Source organism: Zophobas morio, unplaced genomic scaffold, assembly GCF_036711695.1.
Source record: "Zophobas morio isolate AGI-343-1 ecotype UQ-CSIRO unplaced genomic scaffold, CSIRO_AGI_Zmor_V1 ptg000022l, whole genome shotgun sequence".
In the NCBI taxonomy this organism is placed as follows: Eukaryota; Metazoa; Arthropoda; class Insecta; order Coleoptera; family Tenebrionidae; genus Zophobas; species Zophobas morio.
Window position 1 is genome coordinate 4630001 of NW_026972127.1, and position 15535 is coordinate 4645535.

Here is a 15535-nt window from a genome sequence, read left to right on the forward strand (position 1 = left end):
AAAATTATCATAAGCATGGTAAACTTTTGATCAAAATGTATTTGGTCGTCCCCCCTAAAAAATTTATGACGTCACCACAAAATTTTGCTGAATAAATCCTATCTAAAATGTACAAAATATGGTGAGTCTCTTCTTGTGATTTATCATTCCATTCAAATTTTTTCGATTTGCATATACAGGGTGACTCAAAAAAATTAATGAATGCGTAAATTAATTTTATTGATTTAATCAGGAACTACAAAACCGAATGCTTTGAAATCTTGCAGATGTTTTAAGGTTATAAAGAGCATAATAAATTTTTAGTCAAAATATATTTGGTTATCTTCTACAAAAAACTGATGACGTCAGCTCAAAAGTTTGCCGAATAAATCGTATCTAAAATGTACAAAATATGATGAGTTTGTACTTGTGATTTATCATTCCATTCATATTTTTGGATTTGCATATGCAGGGTGACTCAAAAAAATTAATGAAGGCGTGAATTTATTTTATCGATTTAATCAGGAATTACAAAACCGAATGCTTTGAAATCTTGGGAATATTTTAATGTTATTATAAGCATGGTAAACTTTTGTTCAAAATGTATTTGTTCATCCCTCCTAAAAAAATTGATGACGTCACCCTTAAATTTTGCTGAATAAATCCTATCTAAAATGCAAAAAATATGATGAGTTTGTACTTGTGATTTATCATTCCATTCATATTTTTTTAGATTTTCTTAAGAGGTGGTTCAAAAAAATTAATGAAGTCAATTTATTTTATTGATTAAATTAAAGGCAACACTTATTATTAGTATTACACCCCAACCAACCCAATTTGGTAGACACAAAATTTGTTAAAGGAAAAACTCGGTTGAAACATAAGGGTAGCATCGCTTATTTACATCGACTTTAACATTACAGACCTGCATTTGTTTTATGCGATCACTTGGTTCCGCGAATGTGAAATAGACATGTTTATAATCAACCAATTGTGAATTTCACCGTCAAGAATTAAAATAAAACCCAATGTTTTATATAATAAGCGGAAGTCGAAGCAATAAAACCGATGGTCGTTTTGTTTACAGTTTCTCTGTTTGACTTTCACGTATGCTGTTACGCTTGTCATCTTAAATTAAGAATGTTTATACATAAACGATTTTCAGTTGCCGTATACGCGAGTAAATTGTTTCGTTATTTTATTGATTATAAAAAATCAATATTCAAAACGACCCAATTCATTTTCCCGAAAATTTGGGAATACAATAATTTTATTCTTTGTATTACACTACATCTATCCCAACTGATATACGTGTCCTTGCAAAAATGTTGATGACGTCATCGCAATTTTTTTTAAATTCCCACTACAAAAATGTAATGAGAAAAAAACACAATAGCCATGCAGTCGTCAAGTTTCCGACAGCGAGGGAAGTACTGTCTAAACTCTTTAGACCAATTTTTTTTAATCTGCTAACCAGAATGCTTTGAAATGTTGCAGATGTTTTAAGGCTATAAAGAGCATCATAAATCTTTAGTCAAAAAATATTTGCTTATCCCCTCCAAAAACTTGATGACGTCAGCTCAAAAGTTTGTGGAATAAATCATATCTAAAATGTACAAAATATGATGAGTCTGTACTTGTGATCTATCACTCCATTCATATTTTTTGGATTTGCATATACAGGGTGACTCAAAAAAATTAATGAATGCGTAAATATATTTTATTGATTTAATCAGGAACTACAAAACCGAATGCTCTGAAATCTTGCAGATGTTTTAAGGTCATAAAGAGCATAATAAATGTTTAGTCAAAATATATTTGCTTATCCCCTCCAAAAACTTGATGACGTCAGCTCGAAAGTTTGCCGAATAAATCATATCTAAAATGTACAAAATATGATGCGCCTGTACTTGTCATTTATCACTCCATTCATATTTTTTGGATTTGCATATACAGAGTGACTCAAAAAAATTAATGAATGCGAAAATATATTTTATTGATTTAATCAGGAACTACAAAACGGAATGCTCTGACATCTTGCAGATGTTTTAAGGTTATAAAGAGCATAATAAATTTTTAGTCAAAATATATTTGGTTATCTTCTACAAAAAACTGATGACGTCGCTCAAAAGTTTTCCGAATAAATCGTATCTAAAATGTACAAAATATGATGAGTCTGTACTTGTGATTTATCATTTCATTCATATTTTTGGATTTGCATATGCAGGGTGACTCAAAAAAATTAATGAAGGCGTGAATTTATTTTATCGATTTAATCAGGAATTACAAAACCGAATGCTTTGAAATCTTGGGAATATTTTAAAGTTATTATAAGCATGGTAAACTTTTGTTCAAAATGTATTTGTTCATCCCTCCTAAAAAAATTGATGACGTCACCCTTAAATTTTGCTGAATAAATCCTATCTAAAATGCAAAAAATATGATGAGTTTGTACTTGTGATTTATCATTCCATTCATATTTTTTAGATTTTCTTAAGAGGTGGTTCAAAAAAATTAATGAAGTCAATTTATTTTATTGATTAAATTAAAGGCAACACTTATTATTAGTATTACACCCTAACCAACCCAATTTGGTAGACACAAAATTTGTTAAAGGAAAAACTCGGTCGAAACATAAGGGTAGCACGCTTATTTACATCGACTTTAACATTACAGACCTGCATTTGTTTTATGCGTTCACTTGATTCCGCGAATGTGAAATAGACATGTTTATAATCAACCAATTGTGAATTTCACCGTCAAGAATTAAAATAAAACCCAATGTTTTATATAATAAGCGGAAGTCGAAGCAATAAAACCGACGGTCGTTTTGTTTACAGTTTCTGTGTTTGGCTCTCACGTATGCTGTTACGCCTGTCATCTTAAATTAACAATGTTTATACATACACGATTTTCAGTTGCCTCTGATACGTAGGTATACGTGAGTAAATTGTTTCGTTATTTTATTGATTATTACAAATCAATATTCAAACGACCCAATTCATTTTCCCGAAAATTTGAGAATATAATAATTTTATTCTTAGTATTACACTACATCTATCCCAACTGATATACGTGTCCTTGCAAAAATGTTGATGACGTCATCGCAATTTTTTTTTAAATTCCCACTACAAAAATGTAATGAGAAAAAAAACACAATAGGCATGCAGTCGTCAAGTTTCCGACAGCGAGGGAAGTACTGTCTAAACTCTTTAGACCAATTTTTTTAATTTTTCCCTTTTTCGATTTCAAAAATTCTCGATATCTTAATTTTTACAGTTTTAGTTTTTTCCACGTCAATTTTTCGATTTAATTGATGTTTGGATTTCTAGATTTTTGAAATTTTCTTTATTTCAAATTTTCGAATTTTAAAATTTTGGATTTTTCACTTTTTTGATGTTTCAATTTCTCTATCTATTTTTTGACTTTCAATATTTTTTGATTTCTAATTTTTTTTTCTAATTTTCAATTTTTGGGTTTTTAAATTTTTCGATTTTTCAGTTTTTCGGTTTTTTATCTTCCTGATATTTTGAAATTCCGGTTTTTCGATCTTTTAATTTTTCAATTTCGATGTGTCGATTGCTGGATTTGTTAATTTTAAGTTTAAGTTTTCGATTTTCCTAGTTTACTGATTTTTCAATATTATCAATATTGCAGTTTTGCGATTTTCGACAAATTGAAATCTCGATTTTTCAGTTCTCTATTTTTTGACTTTTTAAATTTAGGATTTTTCGATTACGTGATTTGTAGTTGCTTTGATTTTTAAGTTTTTCTATTTTTTAAATTTTATATTTTCGATTTTGAATGTTTTTCGATTTTTCGTCTTCTCGACTTCCCGATTTTATGTTTCCATTTCTGGATGTTCCACTTTTTCAATTTCGATTTGGCGATTTCTGGGTTTTCGGTTTTTCGATTTTACAATTTTTTCGATTTTTAAATTTTTTGACATGTCAGTTTTATGGTATTTCAATTTCTCGATTTATCAGTTTTCGATTTCTCCATTTCTAGGTCGTTTTTTGATTTTTTAAATTTTACGTGTTCGATTTTTCCATTTTTCGATTTCTGAATATTTCAGTTTTTCAGTTTCGATTTCTAGATTTGTGGCTTTCGATTTTCCGACTTTTCGATTTTTTGAATTTCAGCTAGGGTTTTTTTTCGATTTCTCTATTTTTCAATTTTTCGATTTTTAAAATTTTACCTTTGTTGATTCCTCGATCTCAAGTTTTCTGATTTTTTAGTTTTTCGTTTTTTTAAATTTTGCATTTTCGAATTTTCCTTTTTTAGATTTTACATTTTTTTGATGTTTCGATTTCACGATTTTAAATTTTTCAGTTTCGGTTTTATTCAGTTTTTCAATTCATTGATTTTTCAATTTTTGGGATTTTTCAGTTTTCCGACTCTTCAGTTTTTCGATTTTTCAATTTTTGATTTTTCAACTTTGGATGTTCTAAATTTGAAATTTTTCAATTTGTCAATTTCCAGTTTTTTGATTTTTTAAATTTTGCATTTTTGAATTGTTGATTATTCGATTTTATGACTTTTTGATGTTTCGATTTCTAGATTTAAAATTTTTTAATATGTATTTACATTTTTCGATTTTTAGTTTTTAGATTTTAAAAATTTTGCATTTTTCTATTTCTTCAATATTTTTAGTTTTTTTTTATTTTCAGGTTCTCGGTTTTTCAATTTTTGCATTTCTTCATTATCGATTTTTTCAAGTTTACATTTTTCAATTTTGAATTTTTCAATTTTTCCATTTTGAGCTACTTCGATTCCTCAATTTATCGGTTTTTTATCTTCTCAACTTTTTGATTTCCCGATATTTTGATATTCCGGTTTTTCGATGTTTCAATTTTTCAATTTCGATTTCTCGATTTTGGATGTCTCAATTTTCTGAGTTTTCAAATTTCTTAGTTTATTGATTTTTCAATATTAGCGATATTGCAGTTTTGGAGTTTTCGATTACTTGATTTCTAGTTTTTTTGATTTTTTAATTTTTCTACTTTTCAAATTTTATTTTTTCGATTTTTCCATTTTTCGATTTAAAAAGAATTTTTCGAATATTTTTCGATTTTTCGTCTTCTCGACTTCTCGATTTCTCGATTTAATGTTTCGATCTCTGGATGTTCCAATTGTTCAATTTCGATTTCTCGATTTCTAGGTTTTCGATTTTTCAACTATTTGATTTCCCAATTTTTCGATTTTTACATTTTTTGACATTTGAGTTTTGTGATATTTTTCAGTTTTTCGATTCAGTTACCGATTTTCAATTTTGCGATCTTTAAATTATAGTTTTCGATTTCTCAATTTCTAGTTTTTTTGACTTTTAGTTTTTCTTAAATCGATATCTTGATGTTCCGATTTCTGAATGTTTCAATTTTTCAGTTTGGATTTCTAGATTTGTGATTTTCGATTTTCGGACTTTTCATTTTTTTTATTTTCCAATTTTTCGATTTGTTGACATTTCAGTTTGGGGTTTAACGATTTCTCTATTTTTCAATTTTTCGATTGTTCAAATTTTAGTTTTTTCGATTCCTCGATTTTTAGTTTATTGACTTTTTAGTTTTTCGTTCTTTAAATTTTACATTTTTGAATTTTCCTTTTTTGATTTTCCTTTTTTTTTACTTCATTTTTATCAGTTTTCGAATATTTTTCGACTTTTTGTCTTCTGGGCTTTTCGAATTTTCAAAATTTTGATGTTTTGATTTCTCGATATTTAAATTGTTCAGTCTCGATTTTTTAATTTTTGGACATTTCATTTTGGGATTTTTCAGTTTTTTGATTTTTTAGTTTTTTCGATTTTTTAAATTTTAGATTTTCGATTTTATGATTTTTTAGTGTTTCGATTTGTCGAGTTTAAATTTTTTAATATTTTAATATTTACTATTTTAATATTTTTCCATTTTTCGATTTTTTGACATTACGGTTTTTCCATTTTTAAGATTTTTCGATTTTTCAGTTTTTCGGTTTTTCGGTTTTTAGATTTTAAAAATTTTTGATTTTTCTATTTCTCAGTATTTCCGTTTTTGAAGTTTTCTGTTTTTCAGGTTTTCGGTTTTTCAATTTTTTCATTTCTAGATTTATGGATTTTTCAATTTTTTGAGTTTTCGATTTTTCTAGTTTATTAATTTTTCAATATTATCGATATTGCAGTTTTGGGATTTTCGAGAAATTGAAATCTCGATTTTTCAGTCTTTCGATTCTTCAATTTTTTATTATTCTATTTTTCGATTTTTTAAATTTAGGATTTTGCGATTACCTACTTAATTTTCAGTTTTTTTGACCTTTTTAGTTTTTCTATTTTTTTTTATATTTTCCATTATTCAATTTTTCGATTTTACGATTTTTTGGTGTTTCGACTTCCCCTTGTTAAATATTTTCAAATCTATTTCAATTTTTCGATTTTTCGCATATTTTTTCATTTTTCGTCTTCTCGACTTCTTGATTTCTCGATAATTTGATGTTTAGATTAATTCTGGTGTTCCAATTTTTCAATTTCAATTTCGCGATTACTGGGTTTTCGATTTTTCGACTTTTCGATTTTTTGATTTTCCAATTTTTGGAATTTTAAATCTTTTGACATTTCAGTTTTGTGGTATTTTCAATTTATGGATTTCCCTTTCTTCGATTTTACTTCTATTTCAGTTTTGCCATTTTCCGACTTTTCCTCTTCTGGGCTTTTCGTTTTTTCGATCTTTTAATGTTTTGATTTCTCGATGTTTGAATTTTTCAATTTAGATTTTTCAAATTTCCAATTTTTTTATTTTTCGCTTTTGGACCTTTCATTTTGGGATTTTTCAGTTTTTCGATGTTTTCAATGTTAGATTTTTCGATTTGTCAATTTCTAGTTTTTTGGTTATGTAGTTTTTCGATTTTTTAAGTTTTACATTTTCGATTTTTGCATTCTTCGATCTTATGATTTTTTGATGTTTCGATTTCTCGATTTAAAATTTTTTAATATGTATTTATATTTTTCGATTTTTCGATTTCGCGACATCACGGTTTTTCCATTTATAAAAGTTTCGTTTTTTCGATTTCTCGATTTTTCAACTATTAGATATTTTCATTTTTAGATTTTTTTTTGGTTTTTTCGTAATAAAATGCGTTCAAATCATAGACAGTGGCGGAGTATGGGTGACTAAGCTATGACAGTCTTGGACAGCAGTTTGTTAGTTCTTTATGTATAGCTTATTTATACTGATAAGCTGACGTAAATTTTTTTTGAGAATTAACATTACTCACAGGCTGTTTGAACTTTAAATGTTTAATGTGTAAACTACGAGAATTAATTAACACCGTAGAGTTTACGTACAATTAATGATTACAACTCTAACCAGTGAAACGTCAGCTTACGAAAATAAATAAAGTATATACACCACTTTACTTACACGTGTAAACACACATAACTTTGCATTGTTTGAGACATTTTTTACAACGATGACACTCATAACTCATAAAATAACAACGATTATTTTTATTTCGCGATAACACAAATAAACTCCGTCCAAATTCTTACTCAAACAAAATTTAGCTGTAATTTATCTCGAGACTTCATTTAGCAAGGAAATTAAATTCTTATGTTCAAGTTTGACTCAAATCATTAGAGCTACTTAAAAGACACACAAGAAATATAATGTAAATAATTAATTTAGGACAGAATAAACAACGAAAAAACGCATTTTTTGTAGTTTTTAAAATACGATATTCATACGGTTCTTACACAAGTCGTTAAATTCAGTTCAGCAAAAAAACAACTTTTGCAATTTTCGTGATAACGTAGTCCTTGGTGTAGGTACAGCGAAACGATGTTTACTTGAGAAAAATGTTCCGAAAATTTCTTTGTTTACAGTTAGCTTTAGACGAAATTGGAATTGAATTTTATTTTAGGCCCAAGTTGTTCTTTGTCTTGGAGCTTCGTCAGGTTATTGTGACGAGAATCAAAGCTGTTTTTTATTATTTAATTCACGGTGTAATATAAAACTTTTGCTAGATTAAGCTCAGGTACATTACTTTAAAATGTAGTGGATAAAAATAAAGCTACTTTGAAATTTGTTTTTTAGAGCTCGTTCTTCTTTTTAGTACGAACCTGTGTTTCCAGAAAATGCCTTCAAAGGTAGAATAATCATGAAACTTAAATAAATAAAATACTGTAGTCAAGTTTACGTGACAAATACGCAGCAAATGTACGTTAAGTGATATTGTAATATAATCTGATGGGCATTTACGTTAATGCCCCATAATTTGAATATAACGACCACAAACCATATTAGTAAAATAAAATTGTTACATTATTACGATAACAAAACCAGAAATATTTAATTAACCAAATCGCTGCCGACACACAATTTCCAATGTGACACGCACAAGTCATATTTTTAAATATAAACACGTCCGCTGTTTAATCCGACAGTGTACGCTCATTATCGGAAACAAATTAAAATTACCCCCATAATCAATACATTTTAATTTGAAAATTAGTCGGGAGTAAAATTCCGCCAGATAAGTAAGTTCGCATTGAAACATCATCATAATATTCTCGTATATGTTTACACATTTTATTTAGTCAGACTGTTGTGCTGATGACATTCTATTTGTACAAGCAAATTGATATTTATTTTCCTGCATTGTGCAAAATGAAGAGTAAAAATGCGCGTCATCATGAGCTTGAAATTTCGTCGCTAGGATAAAATCAGCAATGATCGCTGCAGATTTGGCTCGTTTTTTATAAATAGCAGTGCAACGTTAATGTAGGCCGCAGGTGTCACACTTTGTAGTGTGATTATTTTTGGCGCGATAGCAGGAAATTATTTTTCCGCGAAAATTGAGTGACGTTGATTATGTCCATACGAGTTTTTATATGGTGGAGTCACAACTGAAGGTTTTTGTGAAATGGAAATATTATGTCACCAGATTTTAACGAACGAAAAAAAATTATATGGAAAATTTGATAAAAAAAACTGAATATTTTTGACGGCGCATTGATTTTTTGAAAATAAAAATTAAATCATAAAGGAGCAACGTAGAAATTATAAATGGAAAGAGCTAATTAGTGGTAAAGCTTCAATTGTTTTAATATTTTTAGTTTTTTGGAAGCTTTACAACGAGATCAAGTTACACTAGGTAAGGTCAAGTCACGGCCGGGTCACATCAAGTAAGGTTATACCAGGTCCGGTCAGGTCATTATATTATTATTACCCTAGACATGCAGATTTTTGAAAAAAAACCTCAAAATTGGGTAACAACATTTTGCAATTTAATGTAATGTATTATGGTAATCGTGGACATTTCGTTATTCAAAATTTATTCTTTTATCCCCTCCCGAAAAAGCTAATGACGTCATCTCAAAATTTTAGCGAATAAAACTAAAATATTCACAATATTAATTCTGGAAATTATAGAAGTTCTAAAATTCTGCGGGAATTTCTGGATAGATTTCAAATATTATATATCAAATAGATATATAAAGATTATAAAATTCCAGTGGTTCTTAAGATTTTAGAGATTCCAAAGATTCCAAATTTTCCAATGGTTTCGAAGCTTTCAAATATTCTAAAATTTCGAGACTTTCTAAAGACCTTTGAGATTTCATACACTAGAAGCTGCCATTTGTAAAGATGCTGAAGATTCTAAATAAAATAAAGCTTTATGATTTGAAACACTTCAAGGTATTAATCTTTACGAAACTTAAAGACTCTAAGGACTCAAAGATTCAAAAGATTTTAAAACTTGTAAAAATCGTACGAACACTTAAAACGCAAGAGATTTTAAAGATTCTAAAGATTCTAAGCAATAAAAACAATGCAAAACAATGTGAAAAATATTTCCATTAATTTTGATAAATTAAACTTAAACACTAGAGTTTATGAACACCCTAAATAAAATTTTATAAATCTCAGAGATTCTAAGATTCCAGAACTTCCAAAAATTCCAAATTCCCCTCCCCAAAAAGTTAATGACGTCATCAAAAAATTTTAGCGAATAAAACTAAGTAAAATATGCACAATATTAATTCTGGAATTTATAGAAATTTTAAAATTCTGCGGGAATTTCTGGATAGATTTCAAATATTGTGAAAATCCCAAATATTCTAACCCATGCAAAGGTTTTAAGGCTTCCAAGGATGCCACAAAGTGTAAGGACTAAAAGAATTTTATGAATTTCAAAATTTTGAAAGAGCTGGAAATTTCAGGGATTTAAACAATTCCAGAGATTCCACAGATTGTGGATATTTTAAAATTGGAAAGGAGCTAAAATCCTAAAGATCTAAAAATCTTTAACAGTCTAGAGATACTGAAGTGTCTAGAAATGACGAAAATCTGAAACTTCTAAAGATTATAAAATTCCAGTGGTTCTTAAGATTTTAAAGATTCCAATAGATAAATTTTCCAATGGTTGCAAAGCTTTCAAATATTCTAAAATTTCGAGACTTTCTAAGGACCTTTAAGATTTCATACACTAGAAGCTGCCATTTGTAAAGACACTGTAGATTCTAAATAAAATAAAGCTTTATGATTTTAGACACTTCAAGGTATTAATCTTTACGCAACTTCTAATAATTCTAAAGTGTCCAAAATTTTCAAGGCAGGCTAAGGACTCTTGATTCTAAAGAGACTAAGGACTCAGATTCAAAAGATTTTAAAACTTGTAAAAATCGTAGGAACACTTAAAATGCAAGAGATTTTAAAGATTCCAAAGATTCTATAAGCAATAAAAACAAACCACAATAATCTGAAACATGTTTCCATTAATTTTTCCTAAATAATATTTTATAAGTCTCAGATTCTAAGATTTCATAGATTCCAAAAATTCCAAAATTGGGTAACATTTTGCAATTTAATGTAACGTATTATGGTAATCGTGGGCATATGGTTATTCAAAATTTATTCCTTTATCCCCTCCCGAAAAGTTAATGACGTCATCTCAAAATGTTGGCGAATAAAACTAAAATATGCACAACAGTAATTCTAGAATTTCTAAAATTCTGCGGGAATTTCTGGAAAGATTTCAAATATTGTGAAAATCCCATTATACTCTAACCCATGCAAAGGTTTTAAGGCTTCCTAGGATGCCAAAAAGTCTTAGGACTACAAGGATTTTAGGAATTTTAAAAATTTGAAAGAGCTGGAAATTTCAGGGATTTAAACAATTCCAGAGATTCCACAGATTCTAGATATTTAAAAATTGGAAAGGATCTAGAATCCTAAAGATCTAAACATCTTTAACATTCTAGATATACTGAAGTGTCTAAAAATGACGAAAATCTGAAACTTCTAAAGATTATAAAATTCCAGTGGTTCTTAAGATGTTAGAGATTCCAAAGATTACAAATTTTCCAATAGTTTCAAGGCTTTCAAATAATCTAAATTTTCGAGACTCTAAAAACCTTTAAGATTTCATACACTAGAAACTACCATTTGTAAAGACACTGAAGAGTCTAAATAAAATAAAGCTTTATGATTTGAAACACTTCAAGGTATTAATCTTTACGAAACTTAAAGACTCTAAGGACTCAAAGATTCAAAAGATTTTAAAACTTGTAAAAATCGTACGAACACTTAAAACGCAAGAGATTTTAAAGATTCTAAAGATTCCAAGCAATAAAAACAATCCAAAACAATCTGAAAAATGGTTCCATTAATTTTGATAAATTAAGCACTAGAGTTCATGAACACCCTAAATAATGTTTTATAAATCTCAGAGATTCTAAGATTCCACAGATTCCAAAAATTCCAAAGATGTGGGAATACCTAGAAAGTGTAAAAAATCTGGAAGACCTAGAAATTTTGAAAACTGAGGAAATGCTGAATTTTGACATATCCGCAGACTGATTTCTATAACCGGGAATTTCTAGAAATTTCCGAAATTTACACAATTCTAGATATTCTAAACGTTTTTTTGAATTTGTGAAAATATTCCAAATACTGTGAAAGTTAAAAGTCTTCTCTGACTTTCAAAGATTTCAAGGATCTAAAGGACGCCAAAACTCTAAAGCCCGATAGGGATTTGAGGAATTTCAAAAGTCTATATTTTTTTGAACTGATTACACAAGGAGATCCAAAAAATTTGATGAACAGGGCGACATGTTTCATTGCCCACCCTATTTTCCTGAAGATTTGAAGATACAGTACTGTTACTATTAATATTACACTTAGTTACAGATTTGTAACTAGCGGTAGATTATCTACAATTTGACACCAATTTTCGGTCGATTGAACCAGTTTTAAACATTTTTTGGAAATTTTTTTAAATTTTTTGAATTCACTATTCGTGTTTATTGAAAGAGATATCGTGATGGTGACGTCAGATTTGTAACTAGCGGAAAATTATGTACAATCTGACACCAATTTTCGGTCGATCGAACTAATTTTAAGCATTTTTTTGGAAAATTTTTGAATATTTTGGTTTCACTTTTCGTGTTAATTGGAACAGATCTCGTGACAGCGATGTCAGATTTGTAACCAGCGGATGATTATCCACAATTTGACACTAATTTTCCGTCGATTGAACTAATTTTAACAATTTTTTTTAGAAAATTTTTGAAAATTTTGATTACACGTTTCGTGTTTATTGGAACAGAAATCGTGACGGCGATTTCAGATTTGTTATTGGTGGAAAATTGTCCACAATTTGCCACCAGTGTTCAGTCGACTGAACTAATTTTAATAATTTTTTGGAAAATTTTTGAAAATTATAAAATCACTTTTCCTGTTTATCGGAGCAGATATCGTAACGGCGAGTTTAGATTTGTTATTGGTGGAAAATTGTCTACAATTTGACACCAATTTTCAGTCGATTGAACTAATTTTAACCATTTTTTTGGAAACTTTTTGAAAATTTTAAAATCATTTTTCCTGTTTATTGGAGCAGATATCGTGACGGTGAGTTTAGATTTGTTACTGGTGGAAGATTTTCTACAATTTAACACCAATTTTTAGTCGATTGAACTAAGTTTAACAATTTTTTGGAAAATTTTTGAAAATTTTGATTACACTTTTCGTGTTTATCGGAACAGAAATCGTGACGGCGATTTCAGATTTGTAATTGGTGGAGAATTGTCCACAATTTGCCACCAATTTTCAGTCGATTGAACTAATTTTAATAATTTTTTTGGAAAATTTTTGAAAATTTTAAAATCACTTTTCCTGTTTATTGGAGCAGATATCGTCACGGCGAGTTTAGATTTGTTATTGGTGGAAAGTTGTCTGCAATTTGCCATATGGCAATTTTCAATCGATTGAACTAATTTTAACCATTTTTTTGGAAAATTTTTGAAAATTTTAAAATAATTTTTCCTGCTTATTGGAGCAGATATCGTGACAGCGAGTTCAAATTTGTTACTGGAGGAAGATTTTTTACAATTTGACGCCAGTTTTTAATCGATTGAACCAGCCTACATATTAAACGACAACAGTTTTGTGTACACTTCCGGGGCAAGATTCGAGTCGGCCTCTGTGTGGTGTGTTGAAGGGCACTGTTTAACTATGGGGACAGCGAATAAACACCTTCTAAGATGAGAATAACAATAATTTTTCAGAAATATTGTTAAAATATTCGGCCCCGGATTTCTAGACTAATTTCACACCGCCAAGTCCGGAATTCTAAAAGAAGTCATGGTTCTAAAACTCACCAGTTTTTCGACCTATTGTCACTATAAGACCTTTAAAATCCCTTTATATGATATAGTACCATTAGTAAATTAAAGTCGAATATTGGGTGCGATATTAAATAAACGCTTGTACGATTCTTACTTCTGGATCTTTCGGGATACAACGCAGACTGTGTTATATTATTCATAAATTTCACTTTCCAATGGTTTCTAATAAAACAAACAATTTAATTGTTCGACAAACAAAACATTGTATAATACGTATCGGGATAATTAGTAGGATTATTTAGTATCGTTATTTACTGCGATAAAGTATGAGTCAAACAAAAGCTTAGAATGAGTAATTGGGTAATTAAAAAATGAATGTCATCAATATTGCAATGATAAGTAAGTTATTGCATGTAAAAACGTTTCGTGATAAGCAATGCAACTGTAAAAAATGTATGTCAGTGCTGCCAACTGTTTCTAGTGCCTCTACTAAATAAAAATTAAAAACGCTACCCCTAAGCGAATGTATCCTCCTATGTATCTCCCATAGTCTATTAATATGAGGATCATCCTCTTCGTCAGCGAACGTATTGTCGAAGGACTCATCTGACCCCATTTGCTGCGGAGGCAGCGACAAACGCATGCGATTAGTAGGAGAAGAAGTCATGTCGAGGAGGTAGCAGGAATCTGGAAGGGTAGGACGGGGGTGGTTAGTTAAGTGCTCCCAAACCTCTACAACTATTTATTACCCCACACTTAAACCAGGAATTATTAATTATCCCCGGGACAAAAAATCACTATGAATATGCATGTAGGAGTTAGTCCCTAACTCGCAAATTAAATTGTTAGAACACACACACCAACCGCAAAGACCGTAATTACCCAAGTTAGTGCAGTGGTAAACTTGTGAATTACTTACTTAAACTATTCAAATTACTTTAATTCGTCCCTGCAAACTTCATGTTTATGGATTACATAAATAAATGAGACCCATTAAAAATTCAAAATCTTGAGTATCATCGCGGCGGAGACCGACAAAACTAATCCTGGCAAAGCCCGGATTATAAATAATTTCTAACCAAAAAGCGATTAACCTCAAAAAATTAGTTTGGCGGGGGCGCCACCGAGCAGGCGCCGCTGCAGGATCCTGCGAAACTAGCGCGAGGTTTCTCCTGCAACGACCAGATGGTGCTGGTCTCCACTTTCCGGCTTAATTTCTTCGTTCCGGGTGAAATGCGCCGGAATTAAACACAAACAAAAAGAAAAATGTGTGCTATTACGTGACGTTTTTTAACCGAAAGTGTGATCCTGCTGCTTCTACTCACCAGGAATTAAGAAACGTAGAGCTTCGGCGTCACGTCACACATCCGTCAAATCGCGTCAAATAATCGTAGCTTAGTGAGAAAATTTCGGTAATTAAAGCTTCAGAATGACCTTCGACGACTTTCTGTTCTTGAGACAATGGCTCACTTTTTTGTTTAGTTACGTGGTATTTTTGTTTCTTCTGCTTTGTTATTTGTTCCTGCGAGGTAATTGACGCCCCGTCGTTATTTTTCTACTTCTCTTGTTGCAGATATGTTCAACAAAATTTTTGAGGTAGGAGTGGCGATGTTTGATCAGTTTGTTTGGAACATCGACGAGCATGAAATTCACAGGAGGTTACTTCACAGCAGGATTCTCCAGCTTAAAACTAGCAAATTTTTGAGTGACAATGACACTTGAAATATTAAACAAGTTTTGTCGGGTTTCATAGTTTCATTGATTTGAGTGATAAATAAGGCTCGGAATTATATGCAGAGAAATTTGGCATTATATGCAAAAACTTGTTAAAAAATGCAACAAGAAAAATTACTTTTTTTACACATTAATATTTTATTTCTATCATTTCTTATAACACACAGCTTAGATAATACATATATATTTCGACTTAAACTACACATATTGCTTGCTTCAAAGACTCTG

The 15535-nt window shown here is 29.8% G+C and overlaps 1 protein-coding gene across 2 annotated transcripts in view; it reads right to left on the reverse strand.

Annotated features, from left to right (window-relative positions):
• The window catches only part of LOC135133547 (anoctamin-10), a 95552-nt gene extending 80559 nt beyond the window's left edge, over positions 1–14993 (reverse strand). Inside the window, exons 1-2 of one of the 2 annotated variants that reach the window (XM_064061999.1) lie at positions 14899–14993; positions 14087–14260 (exon numbers count right to left, since the gene is read on the reverse strand). In XM_064061999.1, coding sequence (XP_063918069.1) covers positions 14087–14240 — 154 coding nt within the window. In that variant the 5' untranslated portion in view covers positions 14241–14260; positions 14899–14993. Of the gene's footprint in view, positions 1–14086; positions 14261–14492; positions 14645–14898 lie in introns of those variants that run through there. The other variant, XM_064062001.1, reaches the window with a different exon arrangement.
• Positions 14994–15535: the final 542 nt, after the last annotated feature.